This window comes from Perca flavescens, chromosome 23 (assembly GCF_004354835.1).
Source record: "Perca flavescens isolate YP-PL-M2 chromosome 23, PFLA_1.0, whole genome shotgun sequence".
NCBI classification, from domain to species: domain Eukaryota; kingdom Metazoa; phylum Chordata; class Actinopteri; order Perciformes; family Percidae; genus Perca; species Perca flavescens.
Window position 1 is genome coordinate 15,382,210 of NC_041353.1, and position 27,658 is coordinate 15,409,867.

General features: G+C 42.5%; 1 protein-coding gene across 3 annotated transcripts in view; it reads right to left on the bottom strand.

The window, feature by feature from the left end:
• Nucleotides 1-27,658, bottom strand: part of foxp2 (forkhead box P2) — a 102,294-nt gene that overhangs the window by 36,396 nt on the left and 38,240 nt on the right. For all 3 annotated transcript variants that reach the window (XM_028570407.1, XM_028570404.1, XM_028570405.1), the window contains 2 exons: nucleotides 22,656-22,842; nucleotides 4,666-4,755 (listed from right to left, as the gene is read on the bottom strand). In XM_028570407.1, the coding sequence (XP_028426208.1) occupies nucleotides 4,666-4,755; nucleotides 22,656-22,832 (267 nt within the window). In that variant the 5' untranslated portion in view covers nucleotides 22,833-22,842. The remainder of the gene's footprint in view (nucleotides 1-4,665; nucleotides 4,756-22,655; nucleotides 22,843-27,658) is intronic.

Below are 27,658 nucleotides of genomic sequence, written 5' to 3' on the forward strand. Positions count from 1 at the left end.
CAGCTACCTCGCCTTGGGGTTGCATTTCAACTTCTTTTGCATCACAATGATGAACCTGCTCTGTCCTCGCAATTTAGCAATCTTGTCCTGTAGGTGTTGTAAATGCAGGGAAAGAAAAGAGAGGTGGGGAGGGAGATGGGGAGTGAGGAGGAAAAAAAAAAATCTTGTTTTCTGGTTACAAAAGCAGTAACCAAGGGTGTTTGACTTAAAATGTGCTGACGTTTTTTTTTTCTTTTCTCTCTCAGTCAACAGAAGTTTTCCTCATGAATAACATAATATTTTCCCCCTTTTTTTCCCCCTTCACAGTGATAATTTTTCTCTATTTTCAGATGCAACCAGAGGGGATGCAGTGGAAAGATATATTCATAAATGTAAATGTGAACTACCGTCCTTTAACCACGCACACTGGAGTCAGCTAACCTATACTCAAGCCTAGCGTCGCAGCCCTTTTCTCTGCATCTGTGTGTGGTTGTGTGTGTGTGTGTGTGTGTGTGTGTGTGTGTGTGTGTGTGTGTGTGTGTGTGTGTGTGTGTGTGTGTGTGTGTGCGCGTTCCGGATGAAAGCCAATAAGCAGATGAGTTCTGCTATCGAGGTGATATTGGCTCAGTGGTGAGAACGTGTGGACCTGACCTTTAAAAATGTGACACTTCCTAGGATGGCCCAGTGCCCACAACCAATCTGACTGGCCTGGGCAAGAAAGCTGTAGAAGTCACAGAAAACAGGGCTAAACCAACATCTCTCCCAATCTATAAACCAACCATAAAAACCTTAAATATTTTTCATTCATAGTTAGAGCAGAGCATTGCACGGATGGGACTGAGTTTATTAGTCTTGTAAAAAAGTATTCACAGCTTGATAGTGTGAAAGGGGCAGAGCAGCAGTTGCAACACTCTGGTTCAGGTTTTGCATGGTTAAGAACTGGATGTTAACTACTGGGAGGAGGGGTCAGGGGGTGCCTTCACACTGTCAAGCCCCCATCTGACACGCTCACGAGACAGAGTTAGGGGGTCATTCTAGCTGTTTTATATGTGCCCCCTGACATATAGAGGTGGTGGTTGTATCACAATGGGAGCCTCGGGGCAACATGTTAGGAGGAGATGTGGTAAGATAGTCTGGTGTGTTTGGGTCGCCTGAATACCTGGTGTGGTTACAGTTTATTTTGTGGGATTTCTAGTCATTTAAAACCTGCTCACCCACCAGGTGTTAAGCTGCGTTAAATCCAGCTCTGCTCTGTTCCTTATCGATAATGATCATTAGAGCAACTAACAAACGAGAGTTGCATAAAGTCACTTCTGGCAATGTAAAAACTTTAAGTAACTGTCACTGTGCTTGTGTATGAGTTCAGGCTGTGTAGATGCATTATGCACGTGTGTGCGTGTGTGTATGCGTGTGTGAAACAACTGTCAGATTCATAGGCCACTGTAATCCTCTCCGCCTCTCCTTGTCCGCGTTTCTTTATTTGTATTCCAAATGTCAGTGTATAAATGCCTTTCAGAGGGGGGATATTGCCACAGAGAGGAGGAGAGCGAGGAGCAGAGGAGAATGGAGCGGAGACGAGAGGGTGTTGTGTGCCTTGGGAGAGCCGTGTAAGCAGCATGGCAGAGGAAGGGGGATTTACAGGGAGAAATAGGTGTTTATTGAGTGCTCCCATGGGCTTACTGTGTAATAATAGACCTGTCACATTACGCAAATGTGGAGAAGCAGCTTGTGCGTGTGTTTGTATGTGTGTTTGTGGGACTGTTTTTATTTTTTTTTATGTGTGCATGCATGTGAATGCCAAAGCTGCCTGACTCCGCATCATCAACTCTTGAGCAGCAGCGATGAGCGAGCAGATAGAATTAGTCAGGCGAGAGCCTTTAGCCGCTAATACGCTTAATTAAAACTGCAAGCTGAGGCACTTAGATGCTTGTGTACTAAATAATTTACATGCCATGATCTATGGATCATTTGCCGCTCTTAAATACCAAAGATGGGAGAACAAGAGGAAAAAAAGACGGGCAGAGGATTTATCAGTATCTCTACCATAAGCAGGATGTCATGGTAATATTAATTCTTCCCTCACTTTCTACTGCACTATTCATACAAGGGGATCAATCTGCCAGTTTCCTCCAGTGGAAAACATGCAGCTTGATTGCCATGGAGTCTTATCAAGTTGTGAAGCTAATAAAATATTGCACTACAGCACCCACTGTGGCCTCATAATCTAGGTAAATAATGCAGCTTTATTGTGTAAACTCCCTCAAGACAAAAATAAAAAAGAGAGAAGACACAGAACAATAAGAATAGCAAAACAAGGCTTTTTAATCAAGTCAGAGTTTCTACTGCTTTATACTGATATTTGCACTCTGGAGTATTACAGCTAAAATGTCATTTGAAATGAGTGGATTCAAGGGCAGCATATTTCCACTGTAAAAATGAGCCCTGTTTGTGCTAGTGTGTATCTCTTGGAGAGTCAGCAGTGCCTCTCCTGTGACTCTCTGCATGGAGACTTTTTGGAACAAAGAGGTGAGGATGTTAATAAAGGCTGGATCAACAGATGGATTAGTTGGGAGCTGAGGACGGGCCGATCGGCAGGCCCTTTGATTCATATTGATTCATATCGCCAACGCGAGGCAAGGATGGAGTAAGCAAATGTAAATATTCAATATTTACCATCTGCTGGTGTTATTAGAGGCAGGGGCATGGACATGGGCTGACTGTTATCATGCACCCACACTGCTCTCATTCAATATTGTTCCTCCTGCCAAGTATGTATTGTACTTGGTGACTATGCAGGCATTTGTAGATCAGGATCCCATTTGTTTTTAATCTTTTCACTTTGGCATACAGAACCTCAAATAGAAAAAGTGCAATGGACCCTAGCAATAAGCTACAGAGAGCTATTGTTTAATTGACAATTATTTTATTTTTCCCCCCCACAGCTAAATAGATACCAAAATAGAGTGTACACTCACATAAATAAAAACCCTTAAAAAAATGTATTTATAATTCCGATGTCATTATGTGTGAATATACTAGAGATGGTCCGATACCATTTTTTGCTTCCCGATACCGATTCCGATACCTGAACTTGCGTATCGGCCGATACAGAGTACCGATCCGATACCAGTGGGTCAGATATTTTATTATGTTTTAACAACTGTACACTACTATCCCTGAATGGATGGGATATGATGTATAACAGCTGTATACTACTATCCCTGTATGAATGTGATATGATTTCTATCTCTGTTGTCTGTCTGGCTCAGGTTAAACTCTTTGTGAAACATAAACAAACACAAACAATGAATGTCGTACAACTTTCTTTTATTCTCCAGTTTGACAGTCGGTTATAACGGAAAAAAAACATAAATAAACTACTTTAACGTAGATTTTCTTTAGGGCTTTATTACGTGGTATCGGATCGGTGCATAAACTCCAGTACTTCCCGATACCGATACCAGCGTTTTAGGCAGTATCGGAGCAGATACCGATACTGGTATCGGTATCGGAACATCTCTAGAATATACTGATACTATTAACACTCTTGATGTGGTTGAGTTGAATTATTTCAATGCAAAAGCATGACTGAGTCTTTGCCAACCTTATCTTTTCGCCAGTACGTAATTAGGTACACAGGGGTGTGACTCCAATTGAAGGTGTCGCCATTGTTAGACTCCGAAAATATCAACGGGTGAGGTTAACGCCAATTTCCCTGACATTAATGAAATGCACAGAGCCCCTAATGAGGTAAACCATTGCTCCTTGATAGTACTTATTAGCTGAGTGGAGGGCACAAACTCCCACACTTCAATTTCAAACAGGCTAAAAATAAATTAAAAAAAAAAAATACTAATAATAAAACATGGAGCAGATGTCAAGGGGCCTTACATAATTTGAGGCAGGAAAAACTAACTAACTGTCTTGTTGGCTTAAACGAGCACAAGGAAAAGACTCGGTAGTGTGAGAAAAATCTTAACATTAGGAAGAAAGAGGACTCCAGCCTTTGTGTTAATGTCTATATATATGTGTGAGTGTGGTGTAGGTATGCAACGGTTTGTTTGTGTTTGTGTGTGTGTGTGTGTGAGTTTGTGTGTGTGAGTGAGTGCGCGTGTGTGTGTGTGTGTGTGTGTGTGTGTGCATATGTGTGACCTTTTCCAAACCACTGACAACAGAAATAGACAGCTCTAAGAATCAATAAGGCAAATTAGTTGTGACGAGTGAAAAATGACAGGCAAGTTAAAATGAGCTGTCTCTGTAACCCACTAGTCAGGCCGACATTTCAAATAATAACTAACCTCTGGAACTTCCTGTGTCAACAATACTATGGATTGATTGTAGAAAAGCATACAGATCAAATAATTTGTCATCTTACCATACAGCCTTTGGAAATACTATTAATTATTGTCCAGTTCGATGGAGGCCCCACTGACAAATAAAATGTATACTGAACATATGGTGAATGGATGAAACTTTGCTCTCTGAGATCTATCTATGTTGTGTTTTTCTTGTGTCTATGTGATGCTTAGCCTCCTGGGGACAGGCTTGTCCAGCTTTACGATTCCAGTGGCAGGTCCGAGGATTGCGTTGGCAAATCAAACACACTTGTGGAACAGAGGAAATCTTCTTTTCGGAGGAGCATGTATTATGGATGGACTTAAGAGATTAGACGGGGAGCTGCTTTACCTGCAGTGGACGCTGCTTGTCCTGGCTCTTTGGAGATTTCAGGCCACTGCCTGGCTGCTGCAAGAGTAATTGCCTCGCTGCTTGTAGGGCCTGCGAAGAAAGGAACAAAAGACAAAAGACTGTGAAAAAAGAGAGAGAGAAAAAGAAACACTAAACATAAAATATTAGATTTTCCTGAAGCTGACAGCAGAGGTAATTCACATTTTCAGGGACAAAACAGTCATCTCTGAGTGAAAAACCTGTCAAACATCTCATGCTATTTTCCGCAACACATTCTGACGTGGTTAACAGTACGTTGGAGGTACGTTTTAGTAACAATTCACAGAGCTGTGATCAAGGATAAATACAGTTTGTCTAGGGCACCCCTGAAGAAGAGAGTGGAGGGGGTGGTGGGCTGAAAAAAAGACAAAGCGTCAGTAGAATTGACCTGTCTAGTGTGTGCTCAACTGAAATACCCACTTCTCTCGGCAAATTACCACCACATTTGCATATTCATAATATCAATTTGAAGTAGAGGCAGCACCCTGGGAGCTGTAATTAAAGTTGACAAAATCAACATCAGATTACATTTAGAGTGAATTAACTAGCAGCCCAGGTTTCACACTATGCAATGCTTATGAGCAGAGGATGGGCGATAGATGGAAAGAACGATGGACAGGTAGCCTAGATAGAAAAAGATAGACCATTCCCAGCCTGATGGAATTCGTTCCCAGCTGTTTACACAAGGTAAGAAAAAAAATTGACAAATCATAAATTTGAAATTGTTAAATCCGTCATCAACACTGTTTGATGTGTTTGCCAGACATGGAGATGATAAGAATCAGAGAGGCTGGGATGTGGCGTAATTTATTTCTCTAGGGTTTGATGGGATTACAGATCCCCTCCTGCCTGGCTGTGTGTACTGGATGTGTGACTAGCAAGCTCCAGCTTCACAGGTACGGTGGCAGCTGGGCTAGCAGCTTCACTCCAATTCTTCAAGAGCAGATGGATGAAAGAGTCTGGCAGAAAAGAACATTGTGCACAGCTGCTACTACTGCTGCTGCTCCACACAGCCGCCATATACCTTGTATTCTTCAGGCCCACAAGCATCAAGTGGGAAAGGAGGAAGAAAAAAAAAAAAACACGTATACACACACACACACACACACACACAACACAACAACTTCACAGGTGTTTCTTTTTTTTTTATGAAAAAAGAAGAGGACCAGTAGGAGGAGAAGCAAGAAATACAAAAAAATAAATAAAACTCAGACGGAGAGTGACACTTCCTCAGGAATCAGGGGTGCTTATTTTATTTTCTACTGCTTGCCAGTATCCATGACAACAGCTGCCTTGACAGGGCGTGCATATGGCGCAGCTCTGCCAGCTGGTGGGAACAATGTTTGAACTAGTACATTGAGATCCTGAGCAAACAAGAGGAAAAGACGGGAGGAAGGGAGAGAGAGAGAGAGAGAGAGAGAGAGAGAGAGAGAGAGAGAGAGAGAGAGAGAGAGAAAGGCAGTAAAAAAATGAGGAGGAGAAAAAAAAGTTGCCATGTCTTTACCCCTCAGGGAACTCAGCCACCTCCTGATCAATTATGAAAAGACAGAGGGGGAGGGGTGGGGGGATGCTTGAAGAGGTGGTGGTGGTTGTGGGGGGGTCTGTCTGTCTCAGTGCTCAGGAGGAGCCAGGCTTTCTGAACTAAGGTAAACAAACACATTACACTGGCACTGGGTCCTAACTGCATTGATCTGTCTCCTTGGTAAGAGGAGCCTAGTCGCCACCGGGTTATATGTGTGTGAGTGTGTGTGTAATGTGACATCTGTAAGCTGAGCCATGTCCTTTCTTTAGAACACACACACGCACATACAAAAAGTTGCCTGCAGCACACACTAAAGTACACATCAACGCCTGCAGTAGGCAGGCTCGCACAGCCACATGCCACTTTGCTTCTTGTGGACTTTTTCCAAACTGGAAATCAAACATTGCTTGACTTTCGCTTCCTCTTATTGGAAGGCAAAAGACAAAACAAATTCCTTGAATGCAGGTAATCACTTTGCTCATTAAAACACAGGGCCTAATTAATCTCACCATGATTGGTGAGTCAAAGTAATTATAAGGTTTACTGAGTCCTGCACACAGTTAGAGGGGAGGCTGCTTGATGAGTGCAACCCAAGGTAGCGATCAGGAGGAAATGTTTATCCATGTGTGAATCAATAATGACTTGCTGCGTTTTTATCGAAAGTCAAGAGAGCCACTCGATATATTACACACGGTCAAGAGTACAAAGAAAGAGATGTTTTTAACTGCACTTCCAATATCCATGCCAGGTAAATATCGAGGGAGGTGCAGGTATGAGAGGTGACGTGCAGGGGTGAAGGAGAGAGATCAACTGCACCCAGCTTATTAGAAAAGAAGTCTGCTCAGACTGCTTAAAGAGTACTACTCCAAACATAACGCAGACCTTATCAACACAAACTTTTCCGGAGTGGTTTGTCATGCCTGAAACTGCCTGTCACCTCTTCCGTGGAAGTGGGGTTAGCCATTTTTCTGAGTCTGTGACGGTGTAAGTTAAGGGAGGAAAAAAAAACAAAGTCCTATCCGCTCACTTACACTGGCTCTAAGTATTCAGCCATTACAGTAAAAAGCACCAATTTGTGCCACCCACTTCCCACTCCACAGAGATGGCAAGCTGAAGCTCATCTCAAAGCACAAAAAAGCACAAAATGCCAAGGAAAGTCATCAAAAGTTTGCTGAAGAGCTGCCGGAGCGGACAAAAACACAGACGAGTGCAGGCGCACCGTCTATTTAACCTGGGTTGCTATGCAAGAAAAAATGACATCCCCAGTCTATTAATGCACACATTGTATAAACAGCACAATGTGACACATTCTTCAGAATGAGAGAGCAAGCCAGACAGAGGGAGAGAGAGAAAGAGCCAGGCCCTGCTATATAAATAACAAGGCACTCAGAGGCATATTTGATGTTGATATCCATCACTGAGGTTGGAAGAGAGGAAAAAAAATAAGAGGAGGGAAAATAACACACAGAGCGACCAAGACCGCGACACGGGGATCCTTATGAAAATAAGATTCAGCCCAAATGGATCTGGTGTAATTGGTTTCAGATAGTGAGGTCAGGAGAAAGGCGATACAGGCAACTATTATGCGAAACGGACTAAGAAACAAGAATGTTTACACAGGCATTCCTCTGCTACATTAATAGGCATGCAGAGATCACTGGAGAGGGAGAGAGTGAGAAAAGACTGACAGAGAAAAAAAAAAACATATCAGCCATCCATTCATTCCTCCCTCCCACTACCCTGCACTCTCTCAGCCCCAGTATTTAGACTCTATACAGAACAGGGTAATAAGGAACACCTATCACAATGCACCTTTGTAAGGAGCATGCAAAGATCTTAAACAAGCATGAAATACATTAGCAGGCCCTGCAATACTGGGCCAAACCATTATAAATCTCCAGATTGCTTATTTGGTGTGGTGGAGACGGGATGCGTGCAAGAAATAAGCCATCCTCGGCACGATATGTAGCCATGACATTGGAATTGGATATATCTGAGGGGGATATATCTGAGGGGCAGACTGGAAAGTGCAGATCACTTTCTGGCTTGGGTCACGTTGGAAGTTGTTGTTATTAAGGGATATGGCAGACACTGGAAAGACAACACTGGTATGAAGTAAGCTACCCTCAACAGGTATGTCTTCACAGCGCTGTGGCCTCTACAGGATGCTGCCATGTTCCAGATGGTAGCTGTAAACACGGCGTATCAATTGTTGATCAATAAGAAATGGCTTGTATCATGAGTCTTACTGTAGTGTGCAGAACAGATGTTTGGTGTGTGTGTGTATACGTGTGTCTGTTGTAGGGAGTAAAGGGCTGCTGTTCAACACTAGGCTGTAGGCCAAAACACATCCAGTCATGCTGACAGCTTTGACAACCCCCCCCACACACACACACACACACACACAGGCTTATCTATCTTTGCTTCCAGGAAACACAGACGCTGAAGGAGGGGGGGAGGAAGAAAAAAAAAAAGGCAAAAAAGAAAAAGTGTGACACTTTATTCAAGCTGGAGGGAGTCACATGCCACCGAAAACAAGGCACAAACAGTTTAAGCTGAACAAACAAACATGGCTGATTGGACTGAGGCTGCCGGCCCGCTGGCAGGGGAGATATGCGCTGACACTCCGCATCAAAATATTTACACCCTATCTTCTTATATAAGTGGATTCAGGGCAGATGGATGGATGGATACAGATTTGGAGGGGCTGGCTGGAGAGGATAGACAAATGAGAAGAGAAGGGGAGAAGGATAAGATGCCCCATACAATGTCTGAATACAAAAGTGAGTTCCTGATTTTGTGAACACAAGCAATGTGCGACCAGGGAACATTGGCGGAACAGCAGAGGCCCTAAAATGGCTTCATGCAGCTGGGTGGCGTTGACATCAGAGAGACTGTCCTGACACAGACGTTCAATCACACAACTGACATTACAGTATGTGCAGTATTAGAGCAAAAACCTAAGATTGGTGTTGCGCCACGTCTTTGTTGATTTAGTAAATACTGTTAGTGATGATCTTTGAACACTCGCAGCTAAATTAATGCAGTTATTAAATTTGTTTTATAAATCTGGTAAATGCTTGATCTGCGTGGTCTTCTATGGTTGCTATTGATCACATTCACCTTAAGTAACTTGGCCACAGGAGTAAAGAGACTCCTATCCTTTTAATAAAGGTCAGAACTGGCGATGACGCACCAGTACCTCAACAATGGCTCCAGACTCAGTTCCCTTATCGCCTCCACAAGGCCCACACAGAGAACAATACACACCTGGATTCAGTCACCTTTGCTTGGTTGAAAGGAAATAATAAAAATGACTTTTTTTTTTTTTAATGCAGTAGCATACACAGATAGCAGCTGGAGAAGTTGCAGGAATGCAAAGAAACGGTAAAAAATGTTGACATAAATACAATGTGACAAGATTGGATTTTGTTCATGTCAAACACAAATGGAAGTGCTGAAAGTTGAAGCTAATGCGAAAGTGCCTGAAGGTGCTCTACTAAAAAGATTTTGATTTAAAAAGAGGGTATATTACAGAGCATATTTGCTTGACTGACATGTAAAATATGTAAAACTTTACTAACATATCAAAATCAGCCACACTGCAGCGTCACCCAGGCTAACCTTCCTATTCCTAAAATGTGGATTGTCTGGGTCCAATAACTGCTGGAATAGTGGCAAGAGGGCCATCAAAATGCAGTTTCCCAACAAAAACCTATTGTTGGTTTCTCAGATGGTGCTTCCATGAGAAACTAGTAAGAAGGAGAGAAACCAGAGAGGAAGAGAGAAAAAGAGAATTTGGAAAGTATGTAGGAGTAATGAGCATTTTAATGTATGACTCAATAAATCAACAGTCTGCAGTGAACAAGAGAGGGAGAGAGAGAAAGGTAGGGAGAGGTCCATGGAGATTCTGCTTGGGCCTCAGGATGGAGGTAAAGCTATCCAGCAGAACAATGGGCTTCTGTGTCCCCCTCTGCTATCTCTATCTCAGAATTTCACAGCTACTTCAACTTCCACTGGCTCTACATAGAAAGTGCTTCATCCCAAAATGAAAATCTGTCTTGTGCTCATTTATTGTGTTGTGGTCTCTTTTTTTCTTAAGTGGATAATAGGCGTTTGGCAAGAAAACCTTCCATATTGATCGTTTGCTCTCTTCAACTCCTTTCTACCTCTTCACCGCACTTTGAATTCAACTCAACTTCTTTCTCTCTCCACCTCCTCCCTCGCCTCTCACCTCCTCATAGCTCATATCACATTATTCATTTCTTCCTCTCATCCTTCTGACTTCCTTCCCCCCTCTCTCCCACGGCGCTCACCCCTTGTTTATTGATTCTCTAGATTAAGAATTCCTAGGGTGGAGGATTGTAACACACAAGCATCAAATTATTTTGGGGTGTGCTTATTTGCCTTTCCCTTGCATCTATTTGGCCTGTGTCTGTAGACAATTATGCCTACCCAGCCTCAGACTCAGGTGCTAATAATGAAGGACAAATAGAATCATATGTGTAAACTTCCCCCACTGATGAAAATTTATATTAACTTTCTGCCACAGTAAACAGAGCTGCATAGCTACACCCTCCCCGGAGGATTGACAAGATGAATTTGCTCGCTCTTACCCCAGGAAAAAAGCTTGTATAGGAGGGAAAAGTGGTGGTGGCGGTAGGAGGGGCTCGGCGTCTAGCTCCATTGTGTAACCTCACTCTTATTTTTCCACTAACGAAGACAAAACACGGGTCTGTTTTGCCCATCAGAGATAAAGTGTGTGTTTATGTCTGAGAGAGGGAGTTGAAGAGTGCATATGCACCAATGTGTACGTGTCTGCTGAGACGTTGGGAGGCCGTGCCAGCAATAATATGCAAGAGCATGGCCTGCTGTCGTTCACTGCAACCGCTAACATTCACTGACATCCCACCTCCTGCTGTTATCACCATGGATATTCTGTGCAAATACAATGATTCATCTGTTCTAGCATGGGAGAATAATCGTTTTCAGCTACCTTCAATCTGAACTTTAACACAGAACCCCCAAACGGAGGTGGAATCTAAAACAAGACTGCCTTGTCACAGTGAAAAAAATGCATTTTGACCATTTTTATGAAGTTGGAAAGACCTGACCATACTTCTCACATACAGATGTCATAACTGGTTCGGTTCTTCAGCCATTCTTCTGTCCATTGTCTCAGTGCATCTCTTCCATGCTTCATCACTTCAATTCAATTTACCCCACAACGCCCGTATTACCCTGGTGCTCTGTCTCAGCTGGTGGCTTTAGCAAAGTCTTTACTTTGACCTGTGCTGTATCGCTACGTTTAGATAAGGTGACAGCAGGCCCATTCAGCAACGCTCTTTATCTACTGCTGCTCTTGGAAGTCCTTAGGAGCCCGACGACTGAGAGCTCCCACAATATACTGTATCACAAAGAGACAGAGAAGAAGAAAAATAGAGAAAGACAGAGAAAGACAAGACCGGGGAAGGTATTTGTGTGGGTGGAAGAAGGGAGAGGAGAGAGAGTGTGGTGTGGGTCTGTGTGTGTAGGTTTGTTTGAAATGGGCAGTGTATGTGTGAGAGGTCAAGTGTTCTCTTCGCAAAAGCGAAGCTGGCATGAGGTATGAGTGTTCAACTGTGCAGCCCACCCTCCCAACCCTGCAGTCACACAAAAAACACAAATGCACATATTCTCTCTCTATTACGCACTCTTTCTCTCTCCTGAAGCGCTTGATTTCCTCTTCAGGTGATTATGATCCCTTTCCTTTTCACAGTTCCAGGCGAGTGGAGGTCACACAGCTGGATGAATACCGGATATGAAATGTTGCATTTAGGCCAGGCATACCTCATTTGGAAAAGGGGCTGAGCCAAGTGGAAAAACTGGAATTGTGGGATGGGAAGAAGACCTCAATCGCTTCTACCTACTTGCTTATAAACAATACATAGCTTACCTGAACACTTTCAAATTGAGTAAGCGTGATATCATAAAGTAACATACTCGAACATATGTACTGTATATGACAGTATGGCACTATATAAAAAATGGTGATCTATGTGCCTACTGTAGCTATTCTGTGAGCTGTATTTCTGCACAGACTAAGGCTTTCTCATCATTCCTGTCAGCAGATCAGACATGGAATAAAGTTGTTTTCATGGAGCTTGTGTCTGTCTTTGTTGACAAGGCCTTATTAAGAGGCTCCCACTCCAAAAACATGGCCAGAGGCAACTAGCAATCTGACTGTGGCACCAGAGAACAAGCAGCCGTCGTCGCCGCGGAATAGCTTGTTTTGTGCAGAATGCCACTACCAATAGATGCTGTAGAAAAGATGAATGTGCTGACACAAATGCGTGCATACGAGACATGTGCACAAACATAAAGACCAGGGCTATAGTGGTAAATAAAAGGTTGCGACATCCTGGGTAGGTAAAGTGCATTTAAATGTGTTTACCCTCCATTAAACCACTGATAAAGACACACACAGTGTGTACACGGCACAGACATTTAAACCCTACACAGGAACACAAAACAATGATTAGGAAAAACAGGAAAGCTAAGTGCCACTGTCATCCAGCTATATGCCAACCAAAATTGGGTAAAATAGGGGCTGTTGTTATTTAAAATCCACACTGTTTGTGTGTGCATGTGCACTGACACAAGCAAACCAAGCCTGTGTGCCTGCTTATTGCATGTATATCTGGATGCGGGTGCATGTGTGCACATCAGATCCTGTCTTGGGGGCTCTGCTGTTGCAGGTCAATAGTATGAGTGTCTGTCTGTCTCGTCCTGCAAAGCTCAGGTTAAGTGCAGAGTCTAATTGTTCCCCTGTTCTGGGGTCGATAAGAGAACACCCTGACCTTAGCTGTAAAAGACCTTACCTCACCCGCTGCATGGCTAACCCTGAATGTGGCCTGCAGCTGTAGTGACATATAACAAAACATATATTTGTACATACTGTAAACGGGACATTCTCCAGTGTTTACTTTTTCCACAATTGTGTTGAGCTTATAGATACCGATTAACACAACTGTCACATTGTCACACAACAGTTTACGGCCTTACATAATGGCAATTACATAGTTTTGTCCTGCCATTAGCCCCCAGTCACCTCAGTGAGGATTGCTCTCCATTGTGGGTCGTGTATCTTTCAATGAATGCCACACTTCCCCTAAAGATCAACTCAATAAATAGCCACTACATCTGCCTGTGGAAGGGGCCATGGATCACGTTCACTCCCTCTCTCAATCCCTTTGCTTATGTAACACCTATCTTTTCCTGTGCTCCTCCTCCCTTTCTTCCCTCCACCCGGCATTGTACCTTGGTAGTTGTCTTGTGAATATTCCAATTACAGCGATGTGTGTTTGACCTTTAAGTGAGCTGTAGAAGATATAGTTATCTGCCTTCCACTCTGACACCCAGCGTCTATCAATCAGTGTTCCACCCCACCATCACTACCACCACCCTCACCAGAACAGGCTGCTAGACTGAGCTGGGTCTGTGTGTGTGTGTGTGTGTGTGTGTGTGTGTGTGTGTGTGTGTGTGTGTGTGTGTGTGTGTATCTGAAAAGTGAGAAAGAAATAGAGAGAGGGAGCTATCACGAGCACAGACTGTGACTGGGGTAAGGTAGGCAAAGAGGCTTGGAGAGTCCCAGTGATAAAATGTAAAAATGCGAAAGGTTTGTGTGTGAATACATAAATGTATATGACATATACACACAAACACACACACACACACAAAGACAAAGAGGGAGGGAGAGAGAGATGTTAAACATTTTTTTTCTTTAATCTGCCACCAGCCTGACTGAGCCTTACTTTTATAAACAAAGCCTTTTCCAACAGCATCCCATATCACGCTTCTAAGAACAAGCTAGCGTAAGCAGAGTCATACTTCTTTAGTTTCATTCTTGTTCCCCGCCCTTTTCCAAAGGGCTGATCTACATCTTTCATTGAATCAAGAATGGAAATTCAAAAGAAATGCTCCTTTTTCAATTTCATGGTGAAGTAGCTCAAGTTAGTGGATGTAATTTCTCCTAACAAGAAAATTTATCACTCTGTCGCACACTTAGTCTGGCTAGAAAAAGGGCCTCCTTTCTGCATTTTTTTTGGGCTTTGATAAATGTGCCAAAAGCAGGATCACTCCCTTCATAGCACTCCATACAAGGACAGAACAATTACAGTGGTTATTAAGAAAATAAAACCTCTGGTTGAAATTTGTATGAAAGATAAATGACAAATAATTTGAACTGCAGTGAAGGCATTACAAAATTAAGTCAGGACTAAGCCAAGAGGGGAATGGGGGATGTTTTACACATATTGTAGGGACCACAACTTGTGACTGGGAGAAATATGTCATGGTACACACACACAAGCTTATTAGCACACTACTAACACAAAGAATAAGGAAAGAGTGAAAAGAAAAACACACCGTTTTAAGTTCTTTTGAGAGGGAATCTCTCCTCACACATTTCAAACTTGTGCCAACAAAGAAGTATTTCCTCTCTGTGAGAAAAATTCTAGGAAGGACTAACGATGCACAAAAGTCCAATAAATCCATTTGAGGTTTTGTGCAAATTATGATTTTCAGGGTTCACACCGAATTGGATGATGAAGTCCAAACAGGTGGAAAGGAATGCATGAAGAATAGTATCGCTGAAACAATACCACGCATGGTCAAGCCACCAGGCTAATGTATATTTATCATGTAAACTTCTGATAAATGCATACGCAGAAACAATCAAATCTCTGGGTTTCAATTGGAAGATTTTGCACCATGGACTCAAGCGTGAAACCAATATCAGCTTAGTGTCTAGTCAAGCTTGAAGTGCTGCGCCTAGCCCACAAAGCATGTTCTGCATATGCTCATGGGCATCACTTTTATCAGGGTGGAACAAGCAGCTTTTCAGTGCTATCACTGATCAATTCGTGCGAATTAAGTCCCACAGTTTGGGTAAATAAGCAGTGGTTAGGTCTTGATGAAGAATGGCAGGCTGTTTGAGCGGGACCATAGGCTGGAGAGAGGCGGGCCTGTCTATCTCTGCTGCTATGGATTCCTAGTGTGACTTCCATCATTAACCTCCCGCTAGAGTACATCTTATTCTCTGTATCTTCCCAAAACAAATGTTCAGTGTATCCTCCAAAAGGACTTGATTGGAAGTGGATTTTTTTTTTTATTCATAAATCACCTCTCCTTATGCCAAACTGTTTGCTCTAATTCCCTACATTTAAACATACAGCAAATAATGTGTGATATTATTATTACATTGAAATGATGACAGCAAAGTGAGGGCCTGACCTTGGCTGATACACAATAAAACCCAGCAGCTTCAGCTCTAAAGCCTGCAGTGAAGAGAGCCAAAGCCAGCGCTAAGTGACATGTCAGCCAGTTCGTCTGTTTGGAGCCTTCAATTCCCCACGGCCTGAGCTTATTTACTGCATTTGTATGAAAAGCTGTGAAGAGGCTCTCTTACATATGTATACAGTGTTTGAAGGCAATGCGTAAAGAGCATCTCCCCTTGCAGCCCGGTAGCGTTACAACTACAAACAACTTGGGAGAAGGATACAGCCATTTATATATTCGAAAATGGGTCAGGAATGAAGGTGATCGGAGCGGAGAGTGTTAACCAGTAAAACAACAAAAAAAACTGTGCTGATAGCTGGAAACGGTTAGCTGAGATTTTGGGCGCCTTAGAGAAAGAGAGCACCAGTGACATTAAAGATGCTACTACTTTTTGCTAGTCATCTTCGTAACCAGATTCAAAGTCATTTTAATATTAGTTAGAGAAGGGGTGGGGGATACACACAACAAACCATCAGGCATGCGTTTCAGAGTCTGATTTGTTACTATTCATGGCTAAAGCGGAGAGGAACTGTAATACTAGACATGCTTGTTAAATTCACAACACTCCAAAGCTGCCTTCTAGCAAATCCTGTCTTTTGGTTGTCAGCTTAAGACAGCCCGGCATATGCATATGTAGGATTTTTAAGCTCTGTTAAATGGATAGCGGTGTCGTGGCCTATCAAATGACTATAAGCCACTTGCCTTTTTTTGGGGGGGGAAGGGAACCATTTACAGAAAAAGCAGACAGCAATGAGTTACCCTGTATGCATTGGAAAGCACCCCCCCTCCACACGTGTTTTCTCTATCCTCCTGTAAACTCCACATTAGAGGAAAACAGAGCCATTTACATGTGTATTTTCAGGCTGCGGGTGACAGTAACACTCCACCCCGCCATATTAACGACTGGTACTCTGTTTAAGCCAATGACAGGGGAGTGGCAACAAACAATGACAGAATGCCCGTTTTCGATTGTGAGGCCACGAAAGATGATACACAATTCACCACCAAGGCAGTTTGCAAATAAATTATTGCGGAGGGTATTGAGCTGGAGCAATTGCTCAATCCACTCATGGTATGTGCCTATGTGCGAGTGTGTGTTTGTATGAGTGTGTATGCATGCCTGTATATGTGTTTGTGTGAGTAGCCTTATAGATCCAGTGCCATTTATTTCCCAGAGCTGGAGCGGGGCAGTCAGGGAGGCGTAAAAGGAAATGAGTTGTGAAGTGGCCATTGATCCTGGCCTGCACTAGGTTGGCTGGAGACTACAGGACTATTGGTGTTACTGAATGGCTGCCTCTTATTTACACTGAGGTGGTTAACCCTGACCCAGTTCATTTATCACTGGGCTAATGCGCTACACAGGAAAGAATGTGTCAGGTCAAACAAAAGGCCTGATCCAGATTGAATGATGTCAACTGGCTTCCATTATTTGCATTCACTATTAAAATATATGAAAATGTGAATGTACGTACATGTGTGTTACATTTGCAACAAAAAAAAAAGCTTCTCACAGCAAGTGACCTCTGTGGCATTAATCTAATATCCTGTAAACACACAAATGCACACGCACACACACACACACACACAGTGATCTGTCTTTTTCAATCTGTGCTGCCCCTCGACCTGTAGACCACACTACCTACTCCACAGCTCCCAACTGCTTGAGCATAAAATAGCCATAAGTGTTTATTTCCAGCACATTTCACTCTGTCTATATCTCTCATCCTCTCTTCTCAATTCCTACATTGCTCGCCCGCTCTGTCCCTTTCTCCTCGTCTCTCTTTCAAGCCTTGCAGCTTGACATTTGGCCATGCTCTCAGGGGACTCCTGTATGAAATGGAGTTACTGGGAGAGCGCCACTGTACATTCCAGAAGGCTGCATGTAACGTGTCTTAAACATAGATGGACAGCACACGTTTCAAGGAGCTGAAGAATGAGACAGAGGGGGAAAAAAGGTAGAGACGGAGGAAGAAGTTGCGTCTCGATAGATAATAGAATAATACTGTGTTTTGTCTGGGGAAGGGTGAGCAAACAGTAGCTATGCTGTCATTCACACTCTATATCTTTAGTGTCATCGCAAAGGGGGAAACTACAGGCCTATATATCACAGGCCTGTATGTACTATCCTGTAGGGACTGTCTGCCGATAGCCAGGCTTGAAATAAAAAAGAAGGATGGCTTTCATTGTAAATAAGTCAGACACAAGGATTGCCAGGGAAGAGCTGTCTTTTCACTGAAAGGGGAAATAATTTTACAAAGACATACAGTACATGCTGCTTCCCTAATGCTTCTCTAGCCTTTACAGAAAAGCCTTATCTTCACACGGATGATGACGGTTAACAAAAGGCTCCTTTATGAAATCGTTCATATTTCTGCAGAGGTCTGTCTCCTGTCCTAAGAGGTGATTGATGCATCAGGCCAGGGCCAGTGTCTTATTTACACAGTTGAGTGGGGCAATCTCAGGCCTGAAAGATAAACCTAATGAGCTCCTTTGTGTAAGGGTGCAAATGAGAGACACCATCTTCCCTCCCTCCTCCATCCAAAGGGATAGTCTGGGTGATTAGGCCTTTAAATTATGCTCAAGGGCAAAGCCCAGATTTGCATCTTAGGTGTGTGTGTGTGTGTGTGTGTGTGTGTTCTCAAATACAGTATGGAGAGAAAGACAGAGAGGCAGGTGAAGGGCAAAGAGAGAAAGATGCTTGAGGCTGAGGTTTGTGAGAGGTGATGGTAAACATTGTGTGTCAGTATTTAACACTACACTAAACAACAAACTTGAGTTGTTATAAGAGGGAGGTGAGCTCACGTGTCTGTCAAATTAGCGTGCACACACACACACACACACACACACACACACACACACACACACACACACACACTCTTTGTCTGTGGGGTAACTTTCTCCCTAATGACTTTCATTTTGGGGAGAATTTCATTTGCCCCTAAACCCTAAATATTACCCATCACTTGCTGTCAGATTTCTCATCCCTTCTATTTCCTCCAGCTAAACAGCTAGGAAGGCAGGTTAATTGCTGTCACTCTCAAGTTGGACCACTGCCTAGCTCTCGTGTAGCGACAGGGGTAGCCTGGAAGTAAGATGGCACCTTGGCGCACTTATTGTAATTTATGTCAAAATGCTGCAGTCATTTAAATGAGTTTGGATAGTTTGCATTTTGCTGCATCATGTGCCTCAGGAAAACACTGAAATGCATACCTAACCAGTTTACCAACACGTCAACCTCTACAAGTGTCTTGTAAACTGCATTTTAGTGCCGAAGTAAATAAATTACAGTCCTCACAAACAAACATCTCACATGCAAATAAAAAGTAAAACACAAAAATAGTTTCATGAAATGACAGGTATAAACAACTAAAAGCAAAAAAAAAAATTTAATGTATAATTTGGGACAAAAGATTTGAATCTGTAAAGCAACTATTTTCCATGTCTGAGTTTAATGAGTCAGTGATCTGGATGAGTAGTAGGTTATAGTGACAGAAGTTTGTCCCCATAGCTATCCAGAGGTCTTTGGTTAAAACGACTGACCCGGCCATAATAGATGAGCCGGAGCCTCCATCTTGCTCTGAATATCAGTACACTCCGTACAGTAGTGAGACCATCTAGAGGGGCGGCAATTGTCCTGAGTATTGGCTCATCAATCCAACTGATCACCCTGGCAGGATGAAGTCTACAGACCACTGTAATCAACTAACAGCCTCATTATGGGACAATATGCTATAGATCCAAAGATCAATGCATAGCTCTCATGTACATACATAGCAGCATATAATATTAAAACTACAAGATACGACTACAGCCAATGATAAATTGATTGGTAATGTGAACTCAGCACATTTATTTATTTTTTTAACATGGGAGCTTTTATAGTGATCATTTTAGCATAGTAATTAGAGCTGAGCAACATTTATCATTTGCTCTGATACATATCTGCAGCTGGCAAATTGCAATCAGATACAGTGGGTATCTAATCTGTGATCTCAAATCAAATTAGGTCTATTTAGACAACCTTGGGAATGGGGTGATGAAACCCTGACAGAAATTAGGGGGCTGGAAATTCAATTGTGACACAATGGTTATCATTCAGATACATGGATAACTGAGTGTGTGTCTTTCCCATTGAACGAAATACCTGTATAAACAACAATACAGATTGTATACAGGATTTGCATTAAAATAAAATCAAGAGAAAAAAAACAAAACAAGTGCATTATTTGTCTTGAGTAAAAAAACTCAACTATCAATATTTGAATATGGAAAAATTGCTCCTGTGTAACTTAGTCCTGATCTGTGTCCTATAAGCCTTTGGCCGAATCTGAGGCGACGAGACCTTAAGATGCTGCTTTTCTAATTATAGCTGCAGGTGGTATTTTGGAGCTGCTAGGTAATGGCAGAACCCACAGGGACAGTGGAGAATTCATCAGTGCTTATTATTAATCATCCCCCCAGCAGTGTGATGAGAGACTGGAGCTTCTATACCCACTGGACCACTCAATGTCATTCCAAATATGGGTAGAAAATTACACCCAATAGCCTTGCTTCAAAATGGACTCAGAGCAGACGTGGAGTGGAATTTTTTAGCTGCACACAGGTGCAAAAAAGAAAGAAAAGTGCAAGCATGGATGGACGCATGCATAAATGACCACACAAATGCATGCTTCATATACACACTTGCACACTGTCATTCACTTATACACACCTGCCAACATCCCCTTCTGCAGATGAGCACACTAACAACTGCAAAATAGCACAGCTCTGTGCTAACAAATGCATAAAAAAACCCTCCATCTTTCGTCGGACTGCGCTCTCTCCAAAGAGATGCAGTGTGAGCGCGCCACAGGAAGTGTGTGTGAAGTTAACAGCACAGGGCCCCTGTTTTAAAAAGCCTCCAGAGACCTGTTAGCTGGACTGCTCATTTCAATGTGTCTGTCTCTGGGTTGGGAGAAGGCTTGGGCTGGCCTCTTTACAAGGCACACACTGTCATACAACCGCCCCCAACCCCACCCACCACTACGAGCTCTTAGCCGAACGTCCATCTCAGAGACTTAACTAGACACTTTATGCTTACGTCGCTTTTCTCTCTCAGTGCCTTTTTTTTTTTAACGGCACAGCTTCGTTGAGTTAACATTTACATACACACATTCACATTTCTCTGCTTAGGTTAGTTAGACTAATCTTAGTAATGTTGGAACATATAAGTGTTTAAATGTAGGCAATTTCATTAAGATACAATTTAAAAAAACTATTGCAATATTAAAAATGTAAAAAAAAAAAAAACACAAATAAAATCTAAAATAATCTAAAATATAAAAAAATAAAGATTTTTACAGAACAAATTCTCTCTTCTTTCTAGTGCAATATAATGCATGACAGTGGTGTCCTATGGTACAACAGTTGAACAGTATTTTCTTATCGTGCTCTCTATCTCTTTCTATTTTACCCTCTATCTGCAGAGTATCAACACAGATAGAAAGCAGTCCTATACCCAACACCTTCAAATGTAAAAGAGTGATGACTGAGAAAGGGAGAGAATTGACCCCAATCAGGTGTGTGTGTGTGTGTGTGTGTGTGTGTGTGTGTGTGTGTGTGTGTGTGTGTGTGTGTAGGAAGAGTGGCAGAGTGGTGATAAATGGGGGGTTAGGCCACAGCGCTATAATGCCACTGCAGCCACCAGCAGGACCACTGGGGTTGCGCTGTGGATGGAGGATGGGTGTTGAGTTGGAATGGGGTGGAGGAGGTGGCGTTTGGGGGGAACCTGCAGGACATGCTTCATTTTGCTACACCAAATACCCCCTCTCTGCACACAGACAGATGCAGACACACAGAAACAAGTCTCATCTATTGTATTGCCCTAACCAAACTGACCACAGGCTTTCAGCTGCCTCCAAAAGTGCACACGCACGCACGCACGCCCGCACGCACGCCCACGCACACACACACACACACACACACACACACAAAAATTCCCATCAAACAAAAAGGACAGCACGCATCATTACAAACCCGCGGCGGTGTCCCCCATCCAGCCCAAAGCATGGCCCTCTGACCTCATCTCCCACTGCTCTTTTGGCAAACTGTCAAAGCCATCATTCACCGTGAAAAGACACGAGAGACACTTGACTCCTTTACTCTGCTGGCGACTGACTTTCACAACTCCTGCCCCCCAACCACTACCTCCTACACCCCCCCCTGCAGTTTATTCACCACACAACTTGCTCTGACTAAGAAGAATAGAGCCATGGATATGAAAAAGGAAAAGTTAAATAGACTGAAAACGGAGCAACAGATATTAGTTGGTGGTGCCTTTAACCCAAAATAATTCAGTTAAAACAAAACAATGAATAACCAACAAAAGGGAACAATATTATCAAGTGAGTCAGAGAGGGAATGATCTCAAAGCGTGGTCTAAATCTATATGACATCTAGTTGAGGGAAAGTCAGACAGAGAGACTGCATGCAAATTAGTCTTTCCAAAGAGTCCCGGTCAAAGGTTTCTCTGCCGCTGTTGGGACTGTGGTTAGAGCGCCTGCATCTGTGTGTGAGCCTCCAACTAGTGCCGAGTTAGGAGGCCCTCTGGTGGATACAGCGCTGCCATGACATACACACACGCACATACACACTACCTAAACTGGTCGGTACGATGCTCCAACGCACACATTCTTTCCCTTTTTATCTCTCGTGCACACACACACACACACACACACACACACACTCTAAATCTCACATGGCTTCACATTGCTGCAACGAGCTCTCTATAAATATACATAAAAAAAAATACACACACATATATATAGCCAACAAAAACATCATTGCAAAACATTTTCATCACTCCACAGGCAACAGCTTCAGGCAAAACATGCCGACAGCACAACAAACTACCGAGAAAATTTACCAACAACACAAACAGCCGATTAGATAAACAAGGTTTTTTTTTTTTTTTACTAAAAAACACAAACAATATAAAAAAATACAACATATTTCATTGTGCCTCCTGTCTGTGTAGAAAACCCCAGCGCTGCCTGAGCAGAGAGCAGAGTGGGAGAGCGAGGGGAAGAGAGAGAGCGGCAGAGAGACGAGACGGGGGAGAAACACAACTTACCTGCTGTTGTTGCAGATGCAGCAGCTCGACTGTGCTTACTTCGCTGCTCGTGTCACCAGCGCTTGATCTCCCATCTCTACTGCCAGCCTCTAATTGGCTGCTGCTTAGGGTGCTCATTCCATTTTGACTCATTGAACTGTTGCTTATTGTCTCTGTGGCCGACTCCTGCATCATCATGATTTAAAACCTAGAAGTGATTAAGAGGCACCGGTTAGGGCTCTTCTTGTTACAATTCCCCCCTTTTTCCCTCCTTTTTTTTTTTTTTTTTTTTTTTTTTTTTTTTTACGCTTCCATTATCAAGCCCTCAGTCCCCCTTTGCAAATTAAAGCATTTAAAGAAGAGGGAGGGGGGATGCAGGAGGAGCAATTATGCATTCATTGTGTAAATGAAGCAATACAAAGAGATGCACGTCCTGGTGCTATTTAAAAAAATGGGAGGGGTACCTAAATGTGGCAAATGTTTTTATCCACAAGATTTAGGCATAAATCTAAGCATCTGGCTTTAAGAAAAAAGTTGTATTCTTTTTGTCTTCATTATTATTAATAAAAAAACATTTGTAGGAAATAAAGATCAAAAATATGCTTGAACAAATATGCCATTCTCAAACGAGCATATGCTTAATTCTTAATATCTCCCTCACACTTCAGGACAGCCAGGCAACACAGACAGAAAAACAGAAGCACAGGCACTACTATAATATTTGACGTGTTGAAGCTGTCAGTCTTTTAGTGTGTTGCATCTGAATGAAGTTGGCTAATGACGCAAAGCTAATCATGCAAAATTAAAATTTGGTGGCGGGGAGGAGGGAGGAGGCACCAAATCACATGGTGCAGGGCTGGTGATGAACACTATAATGGGTTTGTCATCCGTGCTGTGGCTAAATAAAATCTGCCACACAGGCTTCCATGGAGACACGATGCTCATATGTCACTCATTGGCTTGATTCCTTTCCGCCCTATTCTTTAATCAAACGTTATATATTCATTTATTTCGGATATTTAAAAAAAAAAAAAACACACACACAATTTAACCAAGCTGCAATCAAACTTTGTGGTGGGAGATCTACAATGAAATTTAACAATTTTAACAATAAATATAGGTTATTGAATTCATTCTCTCGGCACCTATTAGATATGTAAAAGTGGTGAAAGAGAGAAGAAAAAAGGAGGAAAGAAAAGGAAAAAAATCCTATCACGAATATCACTAATGATTGTGCTAAAAACAGCATAAATTATGCATATTACCTCCTCTCTCTCCAGTAATAAATGTTTTATCATTTTCCCCTGCATTTAATGCTCTGTACCTTCACTGGGGCAGAGAGAAGCCGGCATTCTCACAATAAATAAAAAGACACTCAAAGGCTCAAAATGCACTCCAGAATCAGGGAGTTTACGCTGTCTGTATTTAGAAAAAAAAATGCTCTCTAATATTTAAAATTTAAATTTGAGACAATGGACATTTTAAAGGATAAAAAAATAAATAAATACTGTAGCAACTTTCAATACCTTATAGCGGAAGTTTGCTTTCAAAGGTTGCGTAGCATGTCATTACTTATTTAACATTAGTTTTGCCACTTTCATATTTAAAAACACATTTTTAGGGTGCAAGAGCAACCCACTGCCAGATAATCCACATCCATGCAACATAAGAGGGTCATGATTATGATTGTGTGTGTGCATGTGTTTTTGTGAGCATATGTGCCCAGCCCACATGGGTACCGTGTTTATTCTTTGGCCAGTAAATACGGTTTTAATAGAAGTGTATATACACGTCCTTCCGTGTGTGTGCGTGTGTGTGTGTGTGTGTTTGACGAGGGGCAGATACAGGACAGGCCTTAAAGGATGTCCACAGCCAGGATAAACAGGATCCAGGCAGGGAGAACAAACAGGGCTGAGCTGTTACACAGAGCAGGGCGACAGCTGCCCAGGACACAAGTAAATAGGGAGAGGCCAGGACAAGGCGTGCTTGTGAACAAACAGGCCCCTGTTAAACACCGCACCGCTCACTACTGATGGAGAGAGACACACAGAAAAAAGAGAGAAGGGGGGGGGAGAGAGAGAGAGAGAGAGAGAGGTACAGACGGGGGGTGTGACGGAGAGAGACAGATGAAAAGAATGCGAGTGGAAGAGAGAGAAAAGGAAAGTGAGTGGGAGGGAGGAAGGTGGTGGTGGAGGGGAAAGACTGGCACAATGTGACATCCAATCCGGTGATGAATCTCAGCATAAGAAACTCAAGGCTGCAGCCAGGATCAGCCAGCTAATAAGTATTCAAATTAGGCATAAATTTTACATGCCCAATGTTTAAAATATTCAGAGAAAGACTGTCTGATTGCCTTTACTACAATTTTATGAACATTCTAATGGAGCCTGGATCTCTCTTTTTTTCCCTTCTTTCTTGGACGATGGATGTTCAGAAAACTTGAAGATATATGAGATAAGGAAATAAGGATTTTTAATAACATCTGAATGCAATGCAAACTACTACGGAACTCCAAGGAAAATTGCTACTTTGATATTAACAAACCAATCAAATTTGCTTTTAATGTGATTACTGATGTATTAAATATTAATATCATAAAAAGAAAAATTGATACAAATAAGAAATTAGGGATCATAGCTACAGTAAAAAAAAGAAAAAAATAGAAAAAATAATCATGCAGCATAATTTGAAGTTAATACACAAACATTTAAAAGCCCAACACACGGCTTGATCTCAGAGCCATAATCTTCTCACCCTCCTCCAAAATAAAATCTGTGCAATATGTCTAACTGCAACATAATGATAATGCAGATATATGCAAAGTATATTCGCAGAGATCAGATGGTGCTTTAACCTTAATGACAGCGGTGAGATAAATTAATTAGCCATCTAAAGGCGGCATTCAAATCTGCCAATTAGAATGTCAATTAGAAACACAGCCAGGCTGCAATGATGAGCGGGCTACTGAGCTGCTGATCTGTCTGTGGGGGTGATGGAACTGTCTCACGCACGCACGCACGCACGCGCACACACGCACACACACACACACACACACACACACACACACACACACACACACACACACACACACGACAGATAGTGACAATACTCGGCACCTGAGGGCGTGACTATATGCATGCGTGTATCTACATTTGTGTGTGCCTACCACAGGTCCACCATGCCCTGTACCCTCTCCCTGAGGGATACTAGCTCTGACCCTGGCTCAGTTTGTCCTAAACCAACTGGGTCGGAAGGAGCCATGCCACCCCCCAGCTACAATATCGACTGGGGCCCTGGCTCTGATCTGCGGCGGTGCAGGCAGCTTTAATGCCGCATGAGTGAGGCTGCCGGCTTGCCCGCACGTGTGTGTTTGACATCCTATAAATTGCCGGTGTCCTGCGTTTCAACACACCCGCTATTTGATGCTATTTCCTCAAGCCATAATCTTCCAATGAGGGAGAACCTAGACCACTTATTATCGTGATCGGAAACAGAGAGGAAGGCTGTTATTGCCCTGGTAATACGCTGGTAATTCTGTAGATGTATAGCTTTGGGAAAGAAGATGATAGTGATACTAAGTGTTTAGGTTGTGGGATGGTGCAAAGATAGTGAGAGACCGAGATAACTCTGCACTCTCCAAATTTACTGTCGTCAACGATCGCTGATGGCTCCCAACATTTCTATTAAGGTGGAGGCTCAACAGAAAGAAAGGCATTTCCTGATGAAGCAAAGATAGACACAAGACAGACACTTTATTTGCAAAGCTTTAGGCCAACTCCAGCTTTTGTCTCATTTCTTGTGCAACCATAGCCTTGCTTGCTATTCCTCTTCAGCTTGAGCAAATATTTACTCTCGAATCTCGCACTACGCAAATCTGTCTCTTCCATCAGGTACAGAATCTGATAAAGGGTCCTGACGACGCATTGGCCCAGAGATTGGGAGAATTTCTCCTCTTTCTTCCGAGAAGTGACAAAACAAAAGGTGTAGGGAGAATTGAGCCTTTCATTGCCTCATGCACACACACACGCGATCTTTCGCACATACACACAAACACGCACCTATCATTAAAAGGGGAAAGAAGCAGCCCTCCATCTTTGTTTGCAAGCTCTAAAAGCCCTTAATGTAGCCTCATTACCTGGCCTGTCTCCCGCTCTATCATGTGCAGTAAACACACACTATGACACTGGCCATCCATCTAGTGGGAATACACAGCTGTCTGCTGTGCTCCAACACTGTCTGGGGAACACGGGAGAATTTAACACACACACACACACACACACACACACACACACACACACACACACACACACACACACACACACACACACACACACACACACACACACACACACACACACACACACACACACACACACACACACACACACACACACAACGTAGTTAACACACAGCGGGCTTGACACTGGTTTTTGTTCTAAATCTCTGGCCTATCCATTTTCAGTGTGAGGATATTCTCCACTGTGTCTATCTAGAACACTGATCCATACCCTCATTTTATATGCATGAGTTGCAAAAAATATTTTCATCAAGACAAAAAAGAAAGGAAGACAAAAAAAATAAACTGTAAATCTGTGATCCCAGATGTCCGTTCATTATCAGTTCACATTTCAGGTGGCTGGCTGGAATACTTTTGGTTTGTGAGATCAAAATAAAAAATAATAAAAATTACATTTCACAGTCTGCTGACTCCTCACAGCTCTCTGATCAAGTCGAGATATGGTTACCATTTAAAATAATCACAGATTCTGTGCTTGAGTGAAATGAATTCATCATTGCCATAAGTTACTATGCATACAAAATAAAGAAGTAACTGGGCAAGGGCAAGGGCTCACATATTCAACACTTCAGATTGCTTAATAAATCAAAATGCCACATATGTGCTGAAAAAAAAAAAAAAAAAAAAAAAAAAAAAGTCCTTAAAACCCATTGCATTTCTAAATGATAAATGTAATCTAAGACCAAATAATGGAGAGCAAAGAAGTTTAAAATAACTTAATCAGATT